At 40.0% G+C, this 27,946-nt stretch overlaps 1 protein-coding gene across 1 annotated transcript in view; it reads right to left on the bottom strand.

Moving 5' to 3' along the window:
* atrnl1a (attractin-like 1a) overlaps positions 1-27,946 on the bottom strand; it is a 384,066-nt gene that overhangs the window by 320,818 nt on the left and 35,302 nt on the right. Inside the window, exons 2-5 of the mRNA XM_085182462.1 lie at positions 9,960-10,043; positions 7,415-7,528; positions 6,403-6,531; positions 1,784-1,992 (exon numbers count right to left, since the gene is read on the bottom strand). Of these exons, the coding sequence (XP_085038588.1) occupies positions 1,784-1,992; positions 6,403-6,531; positions 7,415-7,528; positions 9,960-10,043 (536 nt within the window). The remainder of the gene's footprint in view (positions 1-1,783; positions 1,993-6,402; positions 6,532-7,414; positions 7,529-9,959; positions 10,044-27,946) is intronic.

The following is a 27,946-nucleotide window of genomic DNA, read 5'->3' as shown; positions in this document are numbered from 1 at the left end:
GCCCAGAATCTGACCCATTCACTGTCATATAGACGGATAGCACAGTCCATCTGAATTGTTTTCAAGTGACTTAGGTAGGTTCAGAGATGATACCTTTGTGGCTGTCAAAACACCAAAAAAAAAAAATGTTAACCAATATCTCTTTGTGCAAATTATGACTTCATTACTCAATAAATAAATAAATAAATAAATAAATCAACAAGCATTGTTGTGAGCAGGTAGGATTTTGTTTCTACCAAAACACACACACACACACACCTTTGATTTTAGGATTAGTCTTATGTCTTTGTGTCTAAAAAACTTAAAGCAAATACTGAAATAGAATTTTACACTCACATACATATCCCTAAAACTGAAGTGTTAAATATTAAATGACTTTAATATTTTTTCCTATTGTTGTACTTAAACTGGGTCTTTATTTAACGAGTCACAGAGTGCGCGATCATTGCAATTTAGCAATATGTTCCTACTGTAGCACCTCTCATATTAATCTGTTTAGTTATAACACACAATCAGGTCATCAATTTATTTTTTAATTTTTTATTTTTTGCCTTTAAAATGCATCCATTTTTAATCTTCATTCTTGGAGATTTTTATTGTATTGTTTTTAACAACATTTTATGGGGAAAAGTTGGTTTTCCTTTCTCCTTGTGCTACCATTATCCTTCCAGGAGGGGGCAGCACTTCACCATACAACTTCAACAGACTTTGTTGTCTGCTGAATTGTTTTTCTTATGTATTCTCTTAATATGTTTGTTACACATTTAGGATCAAACTGGATCTGTATCTCGAATAAACATGCAGTTGGTCAGATTTTCGTGATTATCCATGTTTTAACTGCAAAAACTGAACCGAAACACGTAAATCTGTAACCGGTGCTTTAGAAGATGTAAATACTGACTGACTTAACAGTTACTTTCATTTCATGCAAAAGCCTTTTACAAATGATAAAACCCCTGTGAACAGCACCAAGAAAAGCTGCTTTTCTTATAAAAGGAAATTAGTCTAAAATCATTCTCTGTCAGAAAACATGATTTGAAATGAAGTTGTTGATTGTGAAGCCGCAAGAGGGATTTGTTTACGACTGCAATATAAAAAAAGCAATGAAGCTAGATATATATTGTGCCACTAGGGAACATTTCCCTGGGAATCCCGTATAATATTTTATGATATTAAATAATAGTGAATCAGGCAGCTTTGTGTTAGGCATAAACCAGGAGGACACTGGGATTGTGCTTTCAGTTGATTTTCATATTAATATTGAAAACTGCAAAACTGAAAGGAAAGCATAAGCAAAAAACTCACACTGAGCCCGTTTGTTCATTTGATGACTAAAAAAAGCATCATGAAACTGGACTAAATTAACCGTTTTAAATGTGTTTGCATGACTAGAATCCAATAAGAAGCATCTCTAAAAACATGGTGTCATATCTCAGAGTCATTTTAGACTACAGCTGTAGACATCAGTGTATAAAATACTTACTGGATCAGTGGTTACTGTGTTTGTGAACACTTCATGAATTAATAAATAAGGTCCTGAAGGTTCAGACATAGCACTTTAAACTATCCCTATCCTTTTCCTCTCTGTTATCATCTCGCCTGCACTCCACTCCTGTCTTAACTGCAGGAAGCCCATTACAGTAGCACCAAGCTAAAGTGCCTGTTTTGCCATCCTGGCTGCACCACACGAAGCCAAGTTTCCCCCAATAAAATCCTCATTTCCTATGTATCACTAAACTAAGTTTTAAATCCCCCAATAAAATTCAGCCTTCCGTTTTCTTACCTTGCCAGCTGTCGTTGCAGACGCACAGCTTCTCCCCGGTCAGGTCACAGTAGCCGTGATCTGGGCTGCCACAGTTGTCTCTGCAGTAAGGGATGTCGCACGCGTCCCCCTTCCAGTACTCCTCGCACTCGCAGTACACGCGTCCTGCGACCGAGTTCGCAGTGCTGCATCTGCCGTGGCCCGAACAGTTGTTGGGACAAGAGTTTATCCTGCGGGAGACACAATTAGCCAGAAAGTCAAAAAAACATCTTCAAGGTTACGGAGAGCCATGAGCAAAAGAGAATACTTGACTGTGACGGGCCTGATATTATTTTTAGATGAGTCCGTGGCCTTGAGATCTTGTGCGTGCCTCGTGAAATATTAACTGAGGCGACTGCAGTCATCTACTTATATACTTATAGTAAAATTTACTGATTACCAAAGTTGCTATTTTTTACATTCATATGTTAGATGTGTGTATTATTTGCTTTAGAGTGGATTCAGGTTCAATACCTGCTGGAACGCCTGCTCAGCAGATACGCCCGACACCATCAACACCGTCACTAACTGCCGTGAATATTTCACCAGCATTGCTATCTAAAAGTCTTCCAATTTCCTCGTTATCAACCCCGGTAAAAATTGAACTTCTCGTCTCATTAAAGAGGCAAGACAATCAAATCTTCTTAATTCTTTTATCAGGAGTCCTGCTGTCATTTTTGATCAGTTCTTTGAATTTCTCATTTTAAGCTAATCCAGTTTTGCTTCCCTAGGATATATTATTCTCTTACTCTCTCAAGGCTTTTGTATACAAACATCTTGTATCATTTTTAAATAACCACACAGTACATCAACTATGTCTTACTATTAAATAAAATGTAGCAAAGAACGTTCACTCAGTCTTGCTGCGTGAAACTGAAACATCACATGAACATCAGATTTGTTGGGAAGACAACAAAAGATAAATAATCCAAATACATACAAAAAAAACCCCCAAACAACTTGGCATTGAAATACAGGAAAAATGGCCTGTATTTGTATAGCGCTTTTCTAGTCCCTAAGGACCCCAAAGCGCTTTACACAACCAGTCATCCACACATTCACACACTGGTGATGTCAAGCTACATTGTAGCCACAGCCACCCTGGGGCGCACTGACAGAGGCGAAATTTACACAAGGAACTCAGGAGAAACAACACACAATCCAAAAAGACCAAAAGGGCTGATTGGGGAAGTGGAGACAGGTGGGAAATGGGAAAGGGGCACAGCCGAACATAATCAAGACAATCAGACTGGAAATGAAACCCAAGACACAAGAGGGACTGGGGAGGATACACAAAAGGTGAGACAGGAAGAGGAGCTACTGAGTGAATTACAGCAAAGTCAGAATAGAAAGTGACACTAAAGACGTCTTAAAATGATAAGACTTGAAGAGTAAACTAAGCATGCAAAAAAATGATAATGAAATGAAATGAGGAATCAGAACTCAACCTAACAATAACAGTGACAACAAAAGCAATACTATGTATTGAAAAAGAAGAAGAACCTTAAAAATACAAAGCAAAGCCAGAGACCATGAAGGCATCACTGTGTAGATTTGGACTTTGAGTCTGCTTACATTAAAGTTTGAATCCACTTACTGTAAGTGGCTTTGGATAAAAGCCACCAAATCTAACTGAATGTTATGCAAAAATAAACAATGTGACACACAATAGAGATGGAGCTAAACCACCTCTGATTTTAAACAAGATAAATTATAGACGCAGCGAGGAAAACGCAAAGAAAAAGACAGATGTGACTGAAAATGGGAAACTGAGGTGGAACAAAGAAATTCCACATAAAAATCAAAACTGAACACAAAAGCACTGAGACCGACGTTACAAGGCGTTTCTATGGAATATCAGATAAGTTCGAGATGAAAGAGATAGAAAAATTGGGGGGAAAGATGTGAAGGACCAGAGGCGGAGAATCATATTTTTGTTAATGCAAAAAGCTGGTTTGCTACCGTAAGAAGATGTGTTGTCATGACAACCTTCATCTCCTCTCCGTGGGCATGTGTGTGCGTCTGTATGTGTATGTGTGTGCTAAGAAGAACCTGTGTAAATGTACGTATTCCTCCCAAGCAGGTGTCCAGCTTGGGAGGAGTTACATAGCATTCAGTTTTCAGTATTGACCATCACTAATTGCACAAAGTGGGTTGGTTTAACGTTAGGGGTGATAGAAATCTAACAGTGTGAATGATCCTGTACGACTGAGCTTTTAATAGAGCCAGGAAACAAAAACCAGCAATGTTACAGCGGCTCCCAAACACCGTTCCCAGTTGGCATGGCGAGGCAGACTGGCTGGCCTTCAGTCCGAGTAAATGGTAAATGTATATAGCACTCTTTCTACTCTACTGGAGCACTCAAAGCACTTTATACAAGATGTCCCATTCAGCCATTCACACAAGCACTTTTTTCCACATCTAAGTGCTTTCTATCTAACATTCACACCCCAATGAATGCATCAGGAGCATCTTGGGGTTCAGAATCTTGGATATCCAAGGATCCCTCCCTGATCACCAACCTTCCAATTAGTAGATGACCTGCTCTACCTCCCTAAGCCATAACCATCCCACACTTGAGATTTTGTGTGAACCACAAAAGTAATGAATAATATTTAAGTTTATTATATTATTTCATATCAAAGGCCCTGCCTGACAGTAAATGGTAAATGGCCTGTATTTATATAGCGCTTTACTAGTCCCTAAGGACCTCAAAGCGCTTTACATATCCAGTCATCCACCCATTCACACACTGGTGATGGCAGCTACATTGTAGCCACAGCCACCCTGGGGCGCACTGACAGAGGCGAGGCTGCCGGACACTGGCACCACCGGGCCCTCTGACCACCACCAGTAGGTAACGGGTGAAGTGTCTTGCCCAAGGACACAACGACCGAGACTGTCCAAGCCGGGGCTCGAACTGGCAACCTTCCGATTACAAGGCGAACTCCCAACTCTTGAGCCACGATCGCCCTATCGACAGTGATGAGCATAACATTTGTGAGAAGATAGAAAAATGGTCTGCACAAAACCAGCTAAAGGAAAAAAGAAAAGAAACAACTGCAAAAGCAACTTCCTTTATGGCTTCATCAGACTGGGAACTTCAACGGCTTTCAGCCCAAGAGGTAATGCAAATATAATGCCAAAGCTAAAGAGGTGTCTGGAAGCATACATAGAAAAAAAAGACATGGGATTTGCACCATAGGCAGCAAGAGCATTTTGTGGATTGTGTCAAAGTTTCTGATAAAAGGACGGATGTAAGTTATCATTGTTGTCAATTCAAATGACACAGCTGTGATTATTGATTATAATTTTGCCTTGCTTGACTATTACCGTTACATGTTGAGCCCCTCACCAGGTGGTGCCACATAATGGTGTCTTCACGATCTGTGCTTGCTGAAAGTATTTCAGCTTTGTTTCTTTCTTCTTTTTTTCCAATCACGTGAGTTTCTCCCAGTGACCTTGCATTCTTTTGTCCCCAACGGCAACAGACAGCCAGAAATGGAGAGCGGCTTACTGTTGCCATTTGTGGCCAGCTGGAGCTCATAATTCAACTGTGGTTTTACAGAGAGCGACATTGGAGAGCATTATAAGGCTTCCTGGTAAGTTTTCTTTAAATGTCATGTGTCCTGCTTATGCAATGTCTCTGAACACACTATTAGTGTAGCTAATTGTGCATGTGGTTCACCAAATCCAAGAAGCTAGGTGGTGTGAAAAATCTGGGTTTTTTTCTTTTCCCCCCCCTTCTTCTTGTGTTGTTTTCCTGGGAAAGTATCCACCCACAGCTGCCAGTTATATGTCTTTCCAAGTTTTCTCCCTACATAACCAGGTTCACATGAGTGGGCGTCATCCCAATCAGTGATCACGGTTGTTAAATCAGCCACCAACACACAAAAATTTGTGTTAGTCTCTCTCTGTCGCCCCAGGGAACAAATGCCACTACAAGCTGAAGTCAAAGTCTGGCAGCAGATGATAATGAGAAGCTGCAAAAACTCTTAAAGCCTTTGCTTAATTTTGGAATATACAGATTAAATTTTTTACCTTGTTAAGTTCTCATTAACGCAAAAATGTCCCCATCGTGGGATCAATAAAGTCTTATCTTATCAAAATATTAATAATATGAGCCTGTTGCACACTTTCTGTCTGTATTGAACTTTCGTGTCACTTTGACTTGTCTTAATGGGAAAAGACTAATTTCATTGTCCTATAAGTGACAAATGAAATCACACAGACAATAGAAGCACACAATATAACACAGCCATAGCATTTGGTAAAAAGAATCACTTAGTAAGCTGTGGATGTAACTGCTTGATATTGCAAATCAATTAGCTGATGATGCATTTGATCTGCTGCCACAAATAAGCACACATTAACAAGCTGATGCTATTAGGATTTGGTATTTGGCTGACATTTCAGTACAAATTTCAGTATAAATACAAATGTGTTCTCTTTTGTTTATATTGGAGATAACAGACTGATCACGAACGGGAACAATTACATTTCTTTGGCCGCTTTTGTCCTCCACGACAAGCTGGTAATCTGTCAAATAGTGGACACATTGATGGGGTGGGGGTGACGGTAAGAACAATATCAAGACTTACGAGTAGGCGATGCTGAAACCAGTCAAGTTGTAGGCAGCGTCACTAAAGAAGTGAAGCAGAGCATAGCCGGATGTTGTCACAACCTCAGGAACTGTCTCATTACCTCTGGTCTCTGGCACCACTAGACCGCTGAGAAAAGAATTCAACAGAAAGGCAATGAGACCTGCAAAGACAGACGTCCCCCGTGGACCCAAAATAATAACAGAAGGTTTTCTGAAATCTATTTGGTCTATGATGTGCTCTAGTCTGAAAGCACTGCCACCACACAGAAAATACATGACAGTAATTAGCCTTGAAGTAAAAAACATTGCCGTGCAGTGGCAAATTAAATTTAGTTTGATTATGATTTTATGTGGGGACCGGGTTGTCACTTTTAATCCGTGCAATGCGCTGCAAATGTACCCATGTCCACACTGAGCCCAAGCTCCCTGCAGGAACTAGTGTTTGTTTTTTACAATGCAAAGTGGAGGTACCCATCCATAATGAACAATTTAAGCTTACTTACTGTAGGTAAGAATGCGACACAAATCGAGATTATGCATAATCAAATGGAAGATATTTTTATATATTTTTCTTGAAATAGTCCAAATTGCCCCTTTATGGAAACAATTGAACTCTTAACAAGAGATAAGCCTCAGTGGATTAGAATAAGTGGGAGGTTGGTAAAATATTGCGGCATTACTGTTTTAATGAATTTGCATGAAATGAAAGAGTTCCACCCACATGCTTGTAGATTGTTCTTTAGAAGGGAAAAAAGAGCAAAGTACAGAATAAATCTCGAGAAAAAGAAGTGGCATTCAGGGGTAATGTGAGTAATTGCAGTATTTTCTTTCTATTATTGCTGTATTGTGGTAAGCCAGCAATTATGGGGTCCATTGTTTGGCCATACATGGAGTCATTTGACTGCACAAGCACAAATTTATTGGCACTTTTGAAGCAGTGCCAAAGGGCTAAGTGATTTACATATTCCCTCCATTGCACAGCTCTCCTATTCAGACTAGCAGGTGCTCACCTGAAGACGGCAATCAAAGGGGCGTAAATGGAGTCTCCATCATAGACGTACATGTGGTCCCAGCTGCACTCTGTGGCAAAGTGATTGAAGCGAAGCCTGAGTACAGCGTTGGGGCTGGGAGACGGGGAGAGAGGGAATGCAGAATAAACAGGTGTGACAAAAGTACTCTTGATAAATATATATACTACCTATAAGCTTCATATGATTCTTACTTTATGGAAGTGTCTCCACTATTCATAAGATCTGTGGTTAAGATCATAAATCGACAGTTCAGGGACTCACAGCCACTGCAGAAAACCTTTTTGCTATATTAAAATCCTTGTGAGATGTGTCCTTGCCTAATGCCAGCACTGTAGAAGATGCATTTCATGCAATGTTTGTTCACATGCAGACGATTAGTATCAAGTATCCTAGTTTTGTAAAGGTCCAATCCTGAAATAAACTTTTATTTCAGCTTTAGATAAACCTGCATATGATAATCAACCGATTTTACACATGAAGGCAAACACCAGGGAACTAATCATTGTCTCCCATATGTGGACATGCATACCTAATTGGTAAAAAATAGACATTAATAGGCCTAGACATTAAAATGAAGGTAAATCACCAGGAAAATCTGCACTGTACAATCATTGCAAATTTAAATACACCAGGGTGTGATGGAGGAGATTGTTTCTTTCTTAGCTCATACCTGATTTATTTATTCCTCTTTGACAAATGAATATGCTCTGGAGATTTTATAGCAATCTGTCATTAAAAAATACATTTTTTAAAAAAGGAATCTATCACTTAAAATCATCTTTCATATTAGCTGAGTAGCATGTTTTAAAGCATGTGTAAAAATGATTGGCAGTAACCCTTTAGCATCATTTTTCATTGTGCAGCTTGTTCTAATGCATGGCTCAATGTCTGAAATGGGCACAACAACACGGTGGGCGAAAGTTGTCACAGTAATGTGACGTGTTGTAAATGGACACATATCAGTGAAGTTTATGTTAAAGTATAACAAGAAAGGAGACGCTTTGGTGCTTTGGTCCTATCGGAGAGTGTGCAGAGCTTTGTAGACTGTCCTCGACATGTAGACGTTAGCTGGGAGCTGATTAAAAGAAAATATGTGGAATAACTGGTCTGTGGGCCAGACCGAATTTATAAAATACAAAGAGCTGACAACCAGCAGAGTTAAAATTTGACACTTCCTTTTCTATTCAGTAACCAAAAACCTACACAAACTGACACAAACGCACTACTGTGAGTCCTATTAAGTGTCGAGTTGGGAGTTGAAATGTGTTGGCAAGGTGACCTTCTTGTTGTGCAACAAAAATGCCTGAAAATCACATTTTCAGTCACAGTCCATGGATATCAACTTTGAGTTTTCAGGCCCCTCTTCTGTGGAACCAGCTTCCAGTTTGGATTCAGGAGACAGACACTATCTCTACTTTTAAGATTAGGCTTCAAACTTTCCTTTTTGCTAAAGCATATAGTTAGGGCTGGACCAGGTGACCCTGAATCCTCCCTTAGTTATGCTGCAATAGACGTAGGCTACCGGGGATTCCCATGATGCATTGAGTTTTTCCTTTCCAGTCACCTTTCTCACTCACTATGTATTAACAGACCTCTCTGCATTGAATCATATCTGTTATTAACCTCTGTCTCTCTTCCACAGCATGTCTTTTATCCTGTTTTCCTTCTCTCACCCCAACCGGTCGCAGCAGATGGCCCCGCCCCTCCCTGAGCCTGGTTCTGTTGGAGGTTTCTTCCTGTTAAAAGGGAGTTTTTCCTTCCCACTGTCGCCAAAGTGCTTGCTCATAGGGGGTCATATGATTGTTGGGTTTTTCTCTGTATCTATGAAGCGCCTTGAGGCGACTTTTGTTGTGATTTGGCGCTATATAAATAAAATTGAATTGAATTGAATTGAATATCTGCTCCAAATCTCTTGGCACCCCATCCGGTAGTTAAAGCCTTCAGAGGGGAATGTGTGACACGATATACAAATAAAATTAGCTTGAACTGACTTTTGAGTAACTTTCTCTCATTTTTCTTAGAGAAAATGCAGCTGGTACAGTAAAATAAATAATAGCATATATAATCGTAGTAATATATTACGGAGCCTGAGCTGCCCTTCAGCATTTCCCAAGGAGATCATGGACATCTTCATTGCTTTGCCCAGAGCTCATCTAACATCCCAGAGCATACAGAGACCATTAAATGTATGACTTTACACACCGTGTTAGAAAATAATGATTTTAGTTGCCATTCTGTGACTTTTACACTACATGTAGTGCAAACAAGCATTGTATTTCCACAGCAAGAGAATAAAATTGCGAGTGAAGCACTTTCAGTCGGTGCAGCATGAGCAGTAAATATGCAAAAAGCAACTACGGAGCACAGTAACTACTATATTCATAGACAAACTCCTTCTTTTTACAGAATAATACAGTCTCTCTTATCTAGAGCCCTTAAGTTAGATACAGAATAAAGTCTTTATCCAAGTGGAAGTAAGTAAGATTAATGATGACATGAGGAAGATAAAAACAGTGGTACTTACAATCCTTCTATTAACCAAGTGCACTTGGTCTTGTACTTATAGTTGAATGGACCATCTGTGAGAGAGCCTGACAGGTCTGTTAACCTGCAGAAAGAGACACAGAGGGGAGAATACATGAACACAGCGACACAGTTTAATATGCTCAAAATCAGAAACAACTGGAGTCTGTGGCCTGGTTCTTCCCTCCGCACCAACAAACAACCCAAAACAGACAAGAATTAATATCTTGTGACCCCTACAAGACAAAGATACTCATTTTTACATCAGTGAGGGTCCCCATCAGTGCAATCATGTGACATCGAGGAGTTGTATTTGGGATTAATGTTTGATTTACTACCACCAGATCAAGCGTGGCAGGGCATGAGCTTTTTTCCCCTCCTTATTTCAGGTTATTCCTTAGTAAGAAAATACAAATAAACGTTTGTTTTAAACAAACACACTAATCATCTAAAAAGAAGAAGAAGAAACCATTCTTCTTAGCAACGAATTTAATATTATATCATTTGAATTGAAAATAATAGCTTAAATTATTTAAAATCAACATCCATTTGATGACTGCACAGTAAAACTTTGGCAATATGAAATAGTGAGCACTTTATAACAACCGGTGCTCAGCCTAACTGTTCTAAAATGGCCCGTTTAATTATTTTCCCCCAGATTAAGAACATCATACGCCCTAAAGACTGCTGTAACAGTAGGACCGATTAGAGACCTTACATGGAAATTATGGACGAGCAGAAGAACATCCACACTAACCAAGAAGGATCCTGTAGCTCAGCGCCCTAAAATCAATGAGAGGAAGCTGCTATTAAAGTGAGAGATTGAGAGCCTGCAATACAATGGGACCAGTACTGAGCTGCATGGATATAACGAGCTGACCTTGGCAGAAGAGAGCAGCGTTAAAGAAGGAAAACCGCCTGTCATGATGGATGCATCCACTGAGCTGAGGATGAAGACACAAAGCCACACAAACTGGGATGCAACTGTGCATCAGGAGAGATGCTTGCAAACATCAACACAGCTCAACTCATTATCCCCACTACCAACATGTACACAGAAGAAGGTGGAAGCCAGGAAGGAAGTTAGTTGGTAACATCGCCTATTCTTGCTGCCTTTTATTCTTCAGCACGTACATTATCTCACACTGTCAAATTCACCTCGTTCAAAATGTTCCTGTCCAACAAACTGTGTCAGTCGGCCTCTTATCACCTTTTAATCCACTGTGATCTTCCACTCTCCCTTGAAGGGGTCTGGCATGGCGAAGCGATCCTCCTCCCCCCCATTTCTACATCATGTGTTTTGTTCAGGCACCTCATCCAAAGTCTTCATGAGCCATGATTTCATCACCACCACCACCAGTGAGCAGTGTTGGGGGTGGGTGGTGCCTGGGTGAGGGTATCATTCCAGTTGAGTTTTTATCATTTTAAAATGTTCAGTTTCAATTTAGTTTATAGTTTTATTTTAGTATTTTTAACTGTTACTATATGGAGGTTCTGCACAGGTATTAGAATAAGAACACAGCACCTTTTCAGTGCAGATGACTCAATAAACAGTAGAGGTGGGAATCACCATACATCCCTCGATACGATATTATCACAATACTTAACGCACGATACGATATTATTGCAATTTTTTAAAATATTTTGCGATATTCAGATTCTGTACATAAAGGTAAACTTTATCAATATTCATTTTATCTAATAACAAAGTCTCACACTCAGTCTTTCTCTCATTTCAGTTTTATTGTTGACAAACTGAACGGTTTGTATTACAGTCTAGTCCAACTTAACTGAATCAACCATCTGGTACAATTATAGCTATTCTGAACTATGCAGTTTATGAAAACTATGCAGCCTCTTCAGCAACTGAAGAATTTGAAAGTAAATTAAAACAAAATATAATTTTACATTAAATAAAAAAGTTTTAAACTTAATTAAAATAAAACATGTCTTAAATTAAAATAAGTAAACTGTCATGTTTATTGCTGCCAAAAAAAAGTTAAACACATTTGGACAGTGAAGGAATGTCAGGATTCTTGCTCAGAAAAAGGATCAACATGCTCTGAAGTCGGAGCACAAAAACCTTTTTTGTAACAAAATATCGATTTCTGCTGTCCCTGTATCGATACATTATTAGCAAACAAAATATCACCATGCTACACAGTATCGATTTTTTTTCCCCACCCCTAATAAACAGATGCACCAAAGGCTAAAACTAAAGCCTGTAAATTTTATATTCCAACATAATTTATGTTATTTCAGTAAATTTTATAAGTGTACAACATTATTTCAGTGCATCATCTTTTTTTTTCCTCTCAAGTTTTTAGTTTGGTTGAACTCTGTCCAGTCACCATCTTTTACTTTCAGCTAGGATTCTTCTCAGTCTACCTGCCAAAGAATACTTAATATCTCGCACACTTATTTCTTTATTATAAAATTTTCTCCATATTTTCGGCACCACCCACCCCATCAAAAATGTAATTCCCCTTGGTGTGTATTGTAACTCATCCGCTTCGTGCCAGTTTTTATGAATGGAGCTGGTTTTATTGTGAAGACACCATCAGGCTTCACAATAGCAGACACCACGGCTGTATTCATTATTTAATCCTGGATTACATTACATTACATTATGTCTTGTAAAACTAAGATTTGTCGTCTCCCCTTTTGTCCTTCCTGGTGCTATAGTGGAACCAAAGACTGCCCAACACAGCTCTGCTTTGCAGTCATGTTAATAATTATTATTTTCCCAGGCAGCAGTCCTAACAAGCATCTCAGATTGATTCAGACTGACTGACAGATTGGCAGAATAACAGTATGAGGTGACGAAACATGGCATCCCTCTGAAATCAAGGTGAGACAATCCCTGATGCTGTTGCTATAGCGATCCCAACATGACAAATTCGTGTGACATCTGTAAAAACCGAGATGGTGGTAACCAGCGATTGCACTTGTCAATCAAAGTAATCCCATGCTCAAGGGAAAATCTGAAAACGCACACTGTCACACACAACATATCGGCACCACATACAGTGACGACGTCGCCGGCTGCCGCCAGTCGAACACTATGTTACTGTGTGACCGTGTGTGCTCATTATCTAAGCCCTCACTATAGGATCTGTGCTCACCGTGGCACACTGCCAGACTGGAAAAAAAGAAGGAGAAAAATAGAGTGAAACTCATTTTTCTTGTGTCTTTGGGGGGGAAAGCATAAAACAAGATAACAGAGACAGACATAGTAGATAAAACTTGGTAGAACCCACAAAATCACAACATGAGGCAAGCTGAGAGCTAGTTCTGAAGCACATATCGAAACTGGAATAACCCACTGTTTTAAAAAGTATGGTCTAAATGAAGATAATTCACTGGTGTAGCGTCGGTCTATGTGATTATCCTAACTCATGTTTATGAACTGTGTCAAATGATACACCAATTAAAGACAATTAGTTCTACAATCAATGTAAAATGCTTTTCTCTGACCATAAATCAATCAAGCCAAATAACCTTTATTGTCCCCAAGAGGAAATCTGTCTTGAAAATAGTAGGGGTGGGGGAAAAAATCGATACTGTGTAGTATCGTGATATTTTGTTTGCTAATAATGTATCGATACAGGGACAGCAGAAATCGATATTTTGTTACAAAAAAGGTTTTTGTGCTCCGACTTCAGAGCATGTTGATCCTTTTTCTGAGCAAGAATCCTGACATTCCTTCACTGTCCAAATGTGTTTAAATTTTTTTTATGGCAGCAATAAACATGACAGTTTACTTATTTTAATTTAAGACATGTTTTATTTTAATTAAGTTTAAAACTTTTTTATTTAATGTAAAATTATATTTTGTTTTAATTTACTTTCAAATTCTTCAGTTGCTGAAGGGGCTGCATAGTTTTCATAAACTGCATAGTTCAGAATAGCTATAATTGTACCAGATGGTTGATTCAGTTAAGTTGGACTAGACTGTAATACAAACCGTTCAGTTTGTCAACAATAAAACTGAAATGAGAGAAAGACTGAGTGTGAGACTTTGATATTAGATAAAATGAATATTGATAAAGTTTACCTTTATGTACAGAATCTGAATATCGCAAAATATTTTTAAAAATTGCAATAATATCGTATCGTGCGTTAAGTATTGTGATAATATCGTATCGTGGGATGTATGGTGATTCCCACCTCTAGAAAATAGTGCTGCTTGATATGAAATAGAGAAAAAGACATTCAATAATGAAAGGCATATAGTATTGTATTACTGCTAATAAAACATCAAATAGTGATTGAAAGCATAAAATGGAAGGAAAAAAGACCTCTAGCAACATATATAGCACAGGAATGAAAAACATTACCCCCATAACTTTGAATAGAAGCATCCATCCAATCAATAAAGGTAAAGCATATTTATATTTGCCATGATGCTTCTCACGCCCAGCAAAACACTTACTGCTGCAATTGTAAAACAGCATTTCATAAGTCATAAACCATCATCGGTTACGTTTAGAAGAAACTGCCCTGTCCCTAGCATCCTGCAGAGTGCATGCACTCAGTCTTTGAGGCAACAAGTGTTTGTGCGAGTGCAACATTTCACTCCCAGCTCAGAACCTCAGCCAGATATGCTGTTTCTGGTAAACAAAGGAACCTAAGGAAGTGCTAACAGATTGCTGCACAGCGGGATGCGAGCTGCAGTAAATGCATACATCCTGCCAGTAAAACAGAAGCACACACATACACTCACACACACAATATATGTAAAGGAGGAACAAGACAGGATGCAGAAGGTCTGTCTGTTTTGTTCTCTTCTTCCCTTCACTTCTGCCCATTTACTCCTCCATCTATCCCTCTTCTATCAGTCCCTGCTGATCACAGTTAGATCCCCCGGCTTTAATCCTGGATTAGAAGACAAATATTCGTGTCATGCTGCTGTAAAACTGACTTAAATGTTGATCATATTGATGGTGATGATGATGATGATGATGATGATGATGACACATGAACATCTTTAATGTCTAAATCTGAATGTCTGTTCCCAAGATCTATTGTCTATTTTCTTGTCTTATTACTGCACCTGTTTTATTGATGTTCACATTTTTTGAATTTAGGGCCATATTTCACATCCCATTTAAAGAAGGTCATTATGGAAATGCTGTAAAACTTTAGCAAAGAGCTTTGAAAGGTGAAATTAATAAAATGTAAAGCCATTATCAAAGTCTAAGAAAAAGAGGAAAAGGCCTACAAAGTCACTAACTGTCACTCGTGCAATTTCTTTGCAGTGTGGGTGTTACATGATGATGAGGTAGAAGGAAGCAACTGCTACATCCCAGCAACCAAAAGCCTAGTATGGCTATTTTATCTTAACCCACAACAGCAACTAAAAGGTTAAAAGGCTGTGCTGTGACAGCGCGAGTTCATAAGCTAGAAAACAAAAGTGAAATAGAAAAGAAAAAAATGCTGGAACGTTTATTCATTCCACACTGTTGCATCGAAGGTTGGAGCAGGATGAAGCTTATTTCAAATAAGATGGTGTAATAGAGGGGATAATGCACACTGACACACAGATGACCATTCACACGAAAAACTCATCTCAGCTGGAATCTTTGAATCTATTCAGTTATACAATCATGCATGTGTCTGGACTGTGAGGGAAAGCAAGAAGGCCACTCGTGCCTAGGGATGGGTACCGGTATCCAGTGCCATTATGGCATCGGTTCTGACATAAACAGTAGTAACCAGCGCACATTTCGGTGCTTTTTTTTTTCTTCCTGAGATGTCATACACTTTGAATTCTAGGCAATCATTTTACCTTTCCAAGGATAGTAGGCGGGTCCAGGTACGTACGTTCTTTTAGAGCAGAGCTACAGATTAAAAATGCCCAAGGCGAAGCGGTCAAAAGTCTGGCTGTACTCCAAAAGATGGAAACTCAGCAGCTGCAACAAGTTCTTTAAGGTGATACTGTGCAAAGGAGGTAACACCTCGAATCTGATGAAACACCTGGTGACGCAAAGCGTTTTTTTAAAAGCCGAGAAATGCGCCGTATTTGATAGCTTGCTGCGAGACCTCACACCGTGCACATCTACTGCTTGTGGGTTGCCTGTTATCGGACCTGGAGTTTGCAACATCCCCCAAAAACCAGAAGAGGAGAGTCCTGGCCCCTAGCCCTGCCAGTGTAGCAGAAATGATGATGATGATGCAGCAGCAGCCGTTCTTCTCTGCGTGAGTAGCTTAATGTTGTTCGTGTGTAATTTACGTTGAGTAGGCTAACCACGTTATTACATTAATGCATGTAAGGTGAACTAGCAAACACCATCATAGCTATATGCGGCTGTCTTCTTGTTTGATGGCAGATACTCCCTTCACCCTGGCCAAAAAGGCTAAAATGACCAAAGAAAAAGTGGGAAACAGTTAAACATGAGAGGTTTTTGGACAAAGTTTGTGTTTTTTCCATTGTTTAAGCTGCTTCCAGCCAAGAGTGATACCATATATGCCCCATAGCTGCAGAAAAGGCTAACATTGTTATCTTTTTACAAAAAAACAGCTGAACATGAGAGGTTTTTGGACCAATTTTGTGTTCTCCATTCTTTAAGCACCGGTTCAAGCACCGTTTAAGCACCGGCACCGTTTCAAAAGTACCGGTTTGGCACCGGTATCGGATAAAACCTAAACAATACCCATCCCTACTCATGCCTGGGTTGAATGCATACATGCCTGCAGAAAAAGTTGGTTGAATAAGCCAAAGCTTAAACCGTGCTGATGTGTGGCAGCAGTGAAACGCACTTCCCAGCCTATATTTTTATTATTTTAATTACTGTTTACTGCGTTGTAAACTTCTTAGAAATTCAATTGCAAAACCTCAGTCACTCAGAGTCCATTGTCACTTTTGTTTCTTCTTCTTTTGTGTGTTTTAATTGTTTGTGTATTTTTACAGGTACAGTTGCATTTGAAAAAAAAAAACAGCTAATTAGTCATCATACGATTACTACAAGCAAGTGGCAATCAGATGCTAAATACTAATGTGACCGTGTGCAATAGACTGGAAATTTGAAATGGTTGCCTCAAGGACAGCAATCAGGTCTGTTTTCAAAGCAGCTTTTGTGCACAGTTTAGGTTTGTGATAAAATGGAGTCAGTTGCATGCAATCTGTGATAATTTGGTGATTAACTGCTATAAATTGACAAGAAAGGACAAATCTGTTGCTGTCTTCAGAGTCCAGAAATTCCTCCATAAAAAGTGATGTAGTTGCTGCAAGACAGCAATTTAACTGCACAGTGACAAATGGGCTTGACAATCGTGCTTTTATATAGGGATATAACCAGAATATGAACAGTTGGGAACCAGCTGAGTCAAGCCCGCTATTGCAAAAAGACATGTCACAGTTGCACTAATTCAGATTGATAGTAACTTGTTAGTAATCTGCTTGTGTTTAGAAATTAGATGCCAATTATTTGCAAACCTTGACCATTCAGTCTGACTGCAGCCTGCCCATGTTGCAGTGTGATTGGTTGCAGTTAGTTTGCCTCCCTCTCTGCTTTGTGATCTAAAGTCGTGAACACAACTATTTGCAATCATTGTTTCCGACAGTTGTATAAGCAGCTATGAAAACAGATGTTTGGGACAATGACCGGTTCACTATATCGCCCAAAGCCTAACATTTTGAAACATGCAAAAATTATTATTCAAAAAAATAGAATCAAGAGTTAAATTTTGACAAAGCCTTGGTTTAGCTCTCCTCTGGTTTTCTCAGGCTGAGATCTTCTGCATATTCAGTATCTATGAAAGCATGTGCAAGGTAGATCACATTCATTGTTAATGTGAAGCTGACTGGAGTAGCCTCCTACAGTCTCAACAAGCCGTCACTCCAAACACCTCTCCCATTAATCTTCCCCCAAAAACGCCTGGCACAGAAGAAGACGGCGTACATGTGTCAGCAGGAAGCCATCACTCACAGGCAGACTCACAGCTAGCTGAGGTTATAAATGGTGAGCAGGGGCAGAAGGCTGGTCATAATACGAGGCCAAAGTCAAATCCTTTACATACACCGCAGAATTGGGATCAGGAGTAACACATGCTTATATATTGTACGAAAGCACCGAGGGACGAGCCGTGAAAGGGTGACGGTGGCGGAGCAAGAGGAGGGGCGGCGAGCAGACTGATAAAAACAGAGACAGCAATGAGAGCATGAGGTATGGAGGAAGAGAGTCCAGCACCCCCTTGAAATATTCATTTGCTCCGGGTGAATAATTGATGCAGCACAGAAGACAGATGCATGGGGGATAGACAGACAAATGGATGGAAAAGGAACAAGCGCGACAGACAGATTAAGAGAGAGAGCCCAATATCGCCAGGTAGTGTAGTTACAAATCTCCCTTTTCATCTTCTCCCCTGTCACTCTATCCAGAGGGAGGCCTGGCTACACCTTCTGCACCACCTCCCTACTCATTTAATACCATCTGCTCGTGTCATGCACACATCTGCTAATGGAAAGCTCAAGCCTTCACTCACCTCCTCATCTATTCAAATAAAATAAAAAAACATATTCTTTTAAAGCAGCATTACTCATGACGCCAACAACTTCTTCATCCCTTTCACACTTGCTTCTCTCGAGCATTTCAGTCTCAGAATTGCAGTATAGTTGTTGTCATATGCTGAAGCTAAATCTTTCAGCTTCTCAGTAAATTATAAAAGGTTGTAATCGATGGAAGTTAATTTATAAGGTATCAGAGATTGAGTTAAATGCATTGCTTCACTGATTCAGTCTTATTAGGTAGGGTATGACCACCAGTTTCCGGAAGCCTGTGGTATTTTACTAAAGGTTTATTGCCTTATTGCTGATTAGTTAATATTGCTAATATTACTCAGTTGCTTACTTTATGAATTCTCTATTCAGTCTGCTGCAAAATTTGCCAATATTTACTTCTTCAGCAGCCTGATACTGTCACTTGTGGCCAGAGTTAAACATAAATCGGCCTGGAATCACTGGAATCTGATAAGTCATGTTTAACAGAGGCAGCAGATTATTAACAACAGAATACATGTAGAGTTTAGGGATGCACCGATACCACTTTTTTGGAAACGAGTACGAGTACTTGCATTTCAGTACTCGCCGATACCGAGTACTTAATAAAAACATGATTTAAATTTGCAGGTAACAGCTTTAGTCCTATAATTTAACAAAAAACAAACAAACAAGGGACTAGTTTGGAATTAAGAACATTTATTTAAAATGAAAAGCATGTTGTATGCAACATATTACAGAATAAATAATTATAAAAAAACAAAATTTAATTTTAAATTTGTTTGTCTGTTTCTCTGTTTAGAAGTCTCACTAGCACAGTCACAGCTGGGATGACATCAGAGGCTAGTGCGTCGTAGCTGCTCACTTTTTTAGTTAGTTCCTCAAAGGGGGCGAGGATGGCAACAGTCGTCTCCATAAGAGCCCATTGGTGAGCGGTGAGATAGTCAGGGAGTTCGTGCTGGACACGCCCAGCACTCGCTTTTGCTCAATGAGGGACTGGAGCATGTAGTACGTGCTGTTCCAGCGCGTCTGTACGTCCTGCTGCAGTCTCTTTATTGGCTGGTTGAGCTGTCCCTGAATGTCCTCGAGGCGGGAGTAGGCTAAGGCGGATTGTTTAAAATGCCCAACTATTTTCCGTCCCACTGCTATAGCATCAGCTATGCTCCTCTGTGCTAATAAGCGTGGGTAAATAAGCGTGGGTAAACTCTTTGTACTCGTTGTCGTGTTGGGATTTTGGTGCTTGATTAAATTGCTTGTGTTAAATGCGCTACCTTTAGAGCCTCCTCTGGACAATTTCGCTGAGCACAATTTGCAGTCCGCCTTTGTTTTCGCGTCTTCGTTCACTTTGAAATAGTTCCACACGGCTGACATGTCTTGCCTGCCCTTCTCTCAGCTTTGAGCTGCAGCCGGGGCCTGGGGGCGGGCACTCGGGGCCTGTGATTAAACCCTTACATGCCGCTCAAACATAGACAGGTCTCAGACCGTGGTATTGGAGCCAGCGTTATTTATCTTTATTGCACAGATGAAAGACAAACATTGATATACAATGCTGATTGATTTAGCCAACTCTAATTAGTGAACACAAGTGCCTGGATATTAGCTAAACAGCTATAACATTATTAAGTCATGACATTTACTGGCAAATGCAGTCAAATTACAATCTGACTTAAAAATCAATAGTCGGAAATATCTTCCTGTTTTCTGTTATTTGATGATGGATCAGTACAACTGCTGCTTACACACACACGCACTAACTACTGCTTCTTGTGTACGTGTTCATGCAAGCCAGACAGACACGTCTGTTTTGCAAGTGTCGATTATACGTGGCCCTACCCGTGCACGCTTGGGTAGGGGAGGGGCTGAAACTGCAGGCGTACGCCTTACATACACCTTGAGATTTTACAGAAGAACACGGCATTGACAGTCTCACCCTAAGGGATGAATTTATGATGCACAGCACTGTAGATGTCTAAAAAACAAAACAAAAATAAAAACGTGCTGCTTTCTAGCTATGAATCTCCCACTACAAGCTGCTGTTTGGAGACCCAGTTTTTATCAGCAGTCATTAAAGCCGGTTTAGGCTCAGAGCTGATGTTTACTCTCTATGCATGTTTGAGGCTCATAACAAATGCACAAAAGTACCAAGTGATACTTCCAGGAAGTGATTTAAATAGCACTGCAAGTGGCCTAGAGGTGCGCACAGAGATGACTTTCAAGGGGAGATTAGCCAAGTTTAAATCAGATTTTTCAGCCTATCCCAGCTGTCTTTAGACAGGAGGTGGGCACACTATGGACACCTCATTTAATAAAGACAAAACACACCATCTTTATGAGCATTTAAAAACTACAGCTCCCAGGAGGATGCCTCAGAAAGTTGGGTGGACATCTGTCTATACTGTTATGCTGTACAGCAGTGCCACAGTTAATGCATCAGGTTATTTAAGATTTAATAAGCCATAATGGCACCAGTAAGGAAATTGAATTACAGCAGTATTAGCCCAGAGAGTCTGCAGTGTAACCCTGACTGAACTGAATTGCAGAACTAAAGTTAAGCAGACTGTCTGCTCACCAAAAAGAGAAGAAGAAATTCAAGGCTACAAGTTGAACTGACAGGTCAATGTGTCTTACAGGCTACATCAAAGCAGCCTTGTAGTATTGATTTTCTCTGTAATCCCCCACTACAGACAGACATTTACTGACCGCTAACTGCACGACAGCCCAGTGACACATTCATACTGAGGAGGAACACATAATCAAAAACAACCGCAGTGACACAAACACACAACCGCACGCACAAAGACTTTCAGTGACAGCATCTAGTCAGCTGACTTTGACATCATCCATGTGAGAAACAAAACGAGGCACACATGTTTGTGCTTAAGAGCTTCCAGAGACTGTTTTCGTTCCCAGCCCTTTAATCATCACCCTAACCCTTCACAGCACACGCCTGCTCTCAAACTGTGCCGTAAACTGACCTATTAAAGAAGGGAGAGTTGTCCAGAAGTGATTTCACTTTGCAAAAATGCCTTCCCTCATGAAACAGATACGCACACACACACTCTCTGTCATACATTTGGGGAAAAAGAAATCATAAAAATTCATAGCCTTGAAAATCCTCCAAGAATAACACCACTCCTGCACTCTATAGTTTTAGATGACCATATTTAGAAAAAACAGCTTGTGGCAGAGACTCGCCTGATTTAATCACATAATTTATAACAATGCACAGCACAGTGAAATTCCCTCTAAGGCCACTCGGTACCCTCCCTTGTGTTAAAAAAAAACACAGCTGAGTCTGCTGCAGCTTGAGTACACTCAGCAGCACCGTTCACCACTTTTACTACATGGGAATACTTTTCATGGTTGCACATTATATCACAGTATGACATAGCAAGTCATATTTTAACGTAAATGATCTAATTTGAAATTTAAAACTATATATAGTATAATCAGTGTTGGGAAGGTTACTTTTAAAATGTATTCCATTACAGAATACATGCCCCAAAATGTATTCTGTAACGTATTCCGTTACGTATTCTGAATACTTTGGATTACTTAATATATTATCATGCTGTTTACAACTACATGAATGTACTATTGCTGTGATTTATTACTGTTACTGACGGTTCGCGGCTCCGAACCGTAGTAAAGGGACCTCTGGCTAATACGGTGGGTTCTGTGTCGGCTCGTAGCCGAAAACTAGCTTTACTTTGTTGTCTGGGTCAAGTTTGCTAGCCAGAGACAGAGAGAGGCGTTGAAAGGCTGCTCCAACAGAACTTATTGTTTTTGGAGGAAAACACGAACACGGTGTACAGTCGAGTCTTAATAGCTTACTTACAACTGGGCTCGTCAGGCTCTCTTCTTGGCTGCAGTGGTTATTATTATATTTACATGCTTCCAGCTCCCGTTTTTGCTCGATGACAGCTCGTACTTTTTCCACTCTCCTTTTTCTCCCTCCCTCGCTCACAGACACATAACGTGTATGGCAGTCCATTCTCCCTGCAGCACGGACTACACTGCCTATGATGCTACATTCTTTAGAGCTATACCTGTAGCATTCTGCCTATTAGCTTAGCACAACAACAACAACGACAAAAAGGCGCTCTTTAACCCAGGAAACACAGAGAGAGAGAGCGTTACCCTGTAACCATGGCAACCGTAACGCTGCCGCCTGGAACAACAGAACGTAGCTGTCAAACAAAACCCAAACAGTCCTGACCCGCCACAATATGAAACAGGGAAGTACCGCCGTGTAATCCATTTATTTCAACAAAGTAACTGTATTCTAAATACCACCTTTTTAAACGGTAACTGTAACGGAATACAGTTACTCATATTTTGTATTTTAAATACGTAACGGCGGTACATGTATTCCGTTACTCCCCAACACTGAGTATAATGGATCATAGTTCAGGTGCAGATCCAAAATATACTACACTGTGATATTAGAAGTTTTGCATTTTACATTCTAGGAAAGTCTAACGGTGCAACGAGGAGAAATAAAGATCCAATGTCCTGCCAGCTTTCCCAGCTGAATATTAGGTTACTGGGGTTAGATAATGACTTGACAACTCCTAACCTGAATGAGAGTAGAGTGTCAGGGAGGTTGCCTTTGCACCTCCAAACAACACTTTTGTTTACTTAGGCTTTTTCTGAATATGCCCTCTGAATGACTTTAGAAGGCCCAGTTAAATGTGGTTATATCATCACACACAAGTAACAACATCATCTAAGAGTGCTTTACTGTAAATCTACCCAATAAGTTGGTTGATAAAAGGTTTTTGCTCATTTCTGCAGAGAGAGAAGCCTCCTCTATTCATCTGGGAATGAAAAATTAGGACCTTATTTTAATTCTGTACATGCAGTAAGCTTGCTTGAAGTGGTGGGAATATTGAAGCGAGAGAAAGTTGGAATTCAATCACAATGGGATTTCAAGTAAAGTTCATTTTTTCTGAGGTAACATTGAGGTAATAATACCAGCAATGTGTCCTCGAATACAGGGTCCCACTAGAGCCTGGGGAAGTTTCCAACTTTTATTCATCGTCAGTGTTCAGTTTTCTGTTGTGTTCAGTCAGTCAAAGATGTCACATCTGGGAGCCATGAATAAATTATCGATGGGAAATGAAATTGTGTTGAATCGAGAGGAGGCCATTTACAATTTATGCACTTTTTTTGTAAATATGATATCCTAATGAGTTTGTAAATACTTTTATTTTAAAGGAGGCAACACGCAGTGACTAGCACTGTTGTCTAACAGCAAGAAGGTCCTGAGTTTGTCCACCACCGGGCTGGGGACTCGTGTTGGCGTGGGTTCTCTGCAGGTACTCCAGCTTCTTCCCACAGTCCAAAGACATGCAATTAGTGTGGTTGGTTGTCTGTCTTTCTCTTTGTTAGCCCTGTAACAGACTGTCCATGGTGTAACCTGTCTCTCGCACTATTGTAGCTGGGACAGACTCCAGCCCCCCGACCCTGACAAGGACAAGCAGAAGAGAATGGACAGTATGTGTAAGGCACATCGTGTATAATCACTCCGTAAGACTGTGTAGAGTTTTTGGACAACAGGTTGTAAATGTTTTTCCCACTTTAGCGATTTTATTTTGAGATCAAAACACGTATGCAAAAGCAGAGACTTGCTTTAGCTTTTATTTCATCACAGTTAAATGCAGGACAGCACAAAGGTGAAGTTATTAGCACCATAGCCTCACAGCAGGGTCCTGGTTTTGAATCCACTATCTATACGGGACCTTTATGTATGAATACCTGCCTCCCTAGACTATCACTGACATGCCACAAATCCAGTCATACTGAATGATGTTCTCCACAGCTTCTCCATACCCTTTCACATCTGCCACATGTACTGAGGGTCAATATTCTCATCTTTGAGAAGCACATGGTGCCAGTGGTGGATATGCTAATTCTTTTACTCTGTGGCTCCACGGTGTCAGGCAATAAGAAAAGGGCCCACTAGAGGACTTTGGGCCCTCAGGCCACCCTCATGCAGTCTGTTTGTTGATTGTTTTGTCAGAGACACTCACACCATCAGTTTGCAGTTCATATTCTAGAGCTCTGACAGTGTTTTTCTTGCTCAGATGAGGAGATACCAGAACTGCTGATGGATTAAGGACTTGGTGATGGATTAAGCCTTGCCCGGCGCTCTTAGAGTAGCTGCCTGTCTCCTGGAATCTCTTCCATAATCTTAAGACTGTGCTGGGAGACACAGGAAACCTTCTGGCAATGACATGCACTGATGATGCCATCCTAGAGGAGTTGGACAACCTCTGCAACCTCTGTAGGTTCCAGGTATCAGCTCATGCTAACAGTAGAGACACAGTCAGAAAAGATGAGTAGAGCTACTTAACTGACCACATCAATATCCCAAAAGTTTAACTGACTTAATGCTAGTTCCTTCATTTCTTTTGAAGCAGTGTAAATTGCCCATTATTGTAAATGTGATTGGTTGTCTGTAACAGACTGGCGACCCATCCAGGCTATACCCTGCCTCTAACCTCTCGCTATAGCAGCTAAGATAGGTTCCAGCCCCTGAATCTGACCCTGAACTGGACACGCAGAGGAAAAGCGATGGAAGGCTAATCAAATATAAACACCTCTCAGATTTCCATACTGCAAAGTACTTAGTGTTTAAGGTAAGTTTGAGCTCTCCGTCCTGCTGCTTCTCCTTGGTTACTGTGGATATGTTCTGAGTAGACAAAACACCCCCCAGACTTGACGAATCCTAAAACCATGTTTCACTGTGGGTTTGGTTTCCTGCAGAATCGCTCCTTACATACACTTCTCTGTTATTGCCACAAACTTGGATTCAACAGTAAATAAGATTTTTTCCCCATTTTTTCCCCTCCTGAGAAATTATTTTGAGTACCTGTCTACCCTCTTAACGCATTTTTCCTCAGTGCAGTCTGGCATTTTTAATGAATTAATTTCCATATCAGCAAACTAAGCTTGATGTATTGATCTCGTAAAGATGAGGACACCACTGGGCCTCTGCCTTGTTTTTATTTCTGAACAGGGGAAGGCTTCTCTCCATTGTTTTGGAGGTGACGGTAGATACAGCATTTCTGCTATTTCAAGCCTTTATTTGGATCACATAAGAAGGTCTGATTGTATTATCTCGTCTCTGGTTCACAACGATTACAACACAAAGGCTTTTGGAATTTCATATAATATTCCATCTGGTAATTCACTGTCCTGCGTTAATCTGTTATTTTCAAAAATCTCTAGCTTCCATCCCCCAAGGAAACAGATTAACAGTGTTCTCCACAGTAACCTCAGAGCTTTATATGCCCTCTCTGTCCTGCCACAGTTGCCTTTTACTAGATACAATACATTATTTCAGCGTTATCTTGCCACTGGCAATACATCCACTTTCCAATTTCCAAACATTTATGTTTGTATTAAGTTCAAAGAGTCTTCTGATAAAACAGTAAGTAATTTTATCTGTGACACCTCTTGAAGTCTGTGCAAAACTCTCGCAGTGGATAAAATACACAGAAGATAGCGACAGAGCTGCGTAGAGCCAGTGATGGATAACCAGACAAGCCAGAAATGACGGCTGCATTGTTCACACTGAAGAGTGTGCACACAAAGGTGGACACATAGACACACATGCCCAAAGGTGTAGGGGTCCCCAAGCTAGGGCCAACAGGGAAGATTGAGATATCTGTGTGTGTGTGTGTGTGTGTGTGTGTGTGTGTGTGTGTGTGCGTGCGTGCGTGTGTGTGTCGAGGGAAAGCGAAATGAGGAGATGAATGGCCAACAATTGAATAACCTTGACCTTCTCTGCAGATATCCTTTATTAAAAATCAAGAAAAGCCCTTCTACCGGGAATAACAAAGGCAGAGAGTGAGACTGTGTGTCTGTGTATGTGAGAGAGTGTGAGTGTGTATGATTGATGTTACTGGGTCTCTATCACCTAAGGTATAGTCATGGTCCAATGGGTTTCACACTAGAGCATCATTCATTGCAAGAACCCCCAATCTTTCTCTCTCCCGCACTCTCTCTCAAAACACACACACACACACACACACACACTTCAAATTACTCCTGTACCTCAAATAAGGTCAAAGCAAAGCTAATAGCAACATGACCTGTTTAAACAGAGCAGAGTCACCTAAAGGAGAAGAGACCAAACAAGAAAAAAGAAGGAAAAAGAAAGAAGCAAAGAGGATCGGAAGAGAAGAATACGGGGAATACAAAAAAGAACAGAAAGGAATACGAGATGTTAAACAACAAAAGAGATGGAGAAGAGAAATTTGTGCTGCAGAGGAATAAAGAAAAAATGAGGAATGAAAATTAAAATGCAGGCAAAGAGGTAGAGGGATGAAAAAGAAGGATGACTGAGGAAAATAGAATCAATACAGAAGAAGAGAAGAGAAAGAAAAAGAAAACAGACACAAGACGAAGATAAAAAGAGAAATAAGTAGAAAGAAATGATGGAAAGGAAAGGAAAGGAAAGGAAGAAGAGGAGAAGGTGGTTAGGAAGATAACAGATAGAATAGGTGTCTATGATAAATATGTATTATAATAGATATTTAGTCACAAAAGTGTTTTATTAGTTAAGTTATATGACATTTGAGTTATATGAGAAAAGACTTACAAGTCTTAAAGCATCTAGATATAAACCAAAAACCAGACATTTTTGGATAAAGGATAAAAGGGTTTTATTTCTATTTGTTATTCTTATGGGCAAGAAAAGGAGCAAAGAAGGAAGAACAGATATAACACGTGCCCAGCCTCCTCCACCATCACTCACAAAAACACTGAGCAAGCCGCATATCGATGTGGACATCCATACGCATGAGGTGACTTTGCTTTACCCATCTGCCTCTGCAGGAAGTGAAAGTCATATTCAAATATTCATCTTCATCAGTCCCCCAAGGTTTAACCTGTAGATAATGAGCTTTATTAGTCAGTCTATTACTGGTGTCTCAGCTCTATTAACCTGGGGAAACTTGAAGTTGAGTAATACACCATGAGGCAAAAAGTCACATGACTACAAAGGGCATTAAACACTACATCTGTTTTCTATCAAACGTTTTGTTGGTAGATTTTTCATATCCATGTCATTTGTGGCCAAATGATCACTTCTTGCTGTGCATTAATTTCTCTTTGATGATTGCAGAGACCGACTTTATTTAAAACAAACAAGAATAGATGATTTAATCAAGAGTATATTTGCAACAGGTCTTACACAATGCAATTTGCAGCAGTTTTCTTTGCAGAGTGCAAAGGTTTAGGTATTTAAGTTAATCATACAAATATGCTTTACTTAGGTTTAGGGATGGGTATCGTTTAGGTTTTATCCGATACCGGTGCCAAACCGGTACTTTTGAAACGGTGCCGGTGCTTAAACGGTGCTCAAACCGGTGCTTAAAGAATGGAGAACACAAAATTGGTCCAAAAACCTCTCATGTTTAGCTGTTTTTTTGTAAAAAGATAACAATGTTAGCCTTTTCTGCAGCTATGGGGCATAT

This window comes from Neolamprologus multifasciatus, chromosome 13, assembly GCF_963576455.1.
Source record: "Neolamprologus multifasciatus chromosome 13, fNeoMul1.2, whole genome shotgun sequence".
NCBI lineage: Eukaryota > Metazoa > Chordata > Actinopteri > Cichliformes > Cichlidae > Neolamprologus > Neolamprologus multifasciatus.
The sequence above is the reverse complement of the archived record's forward strand: the minus strand, read 5'-3'. Positions and strand labels throughout refer to the sequence as shown.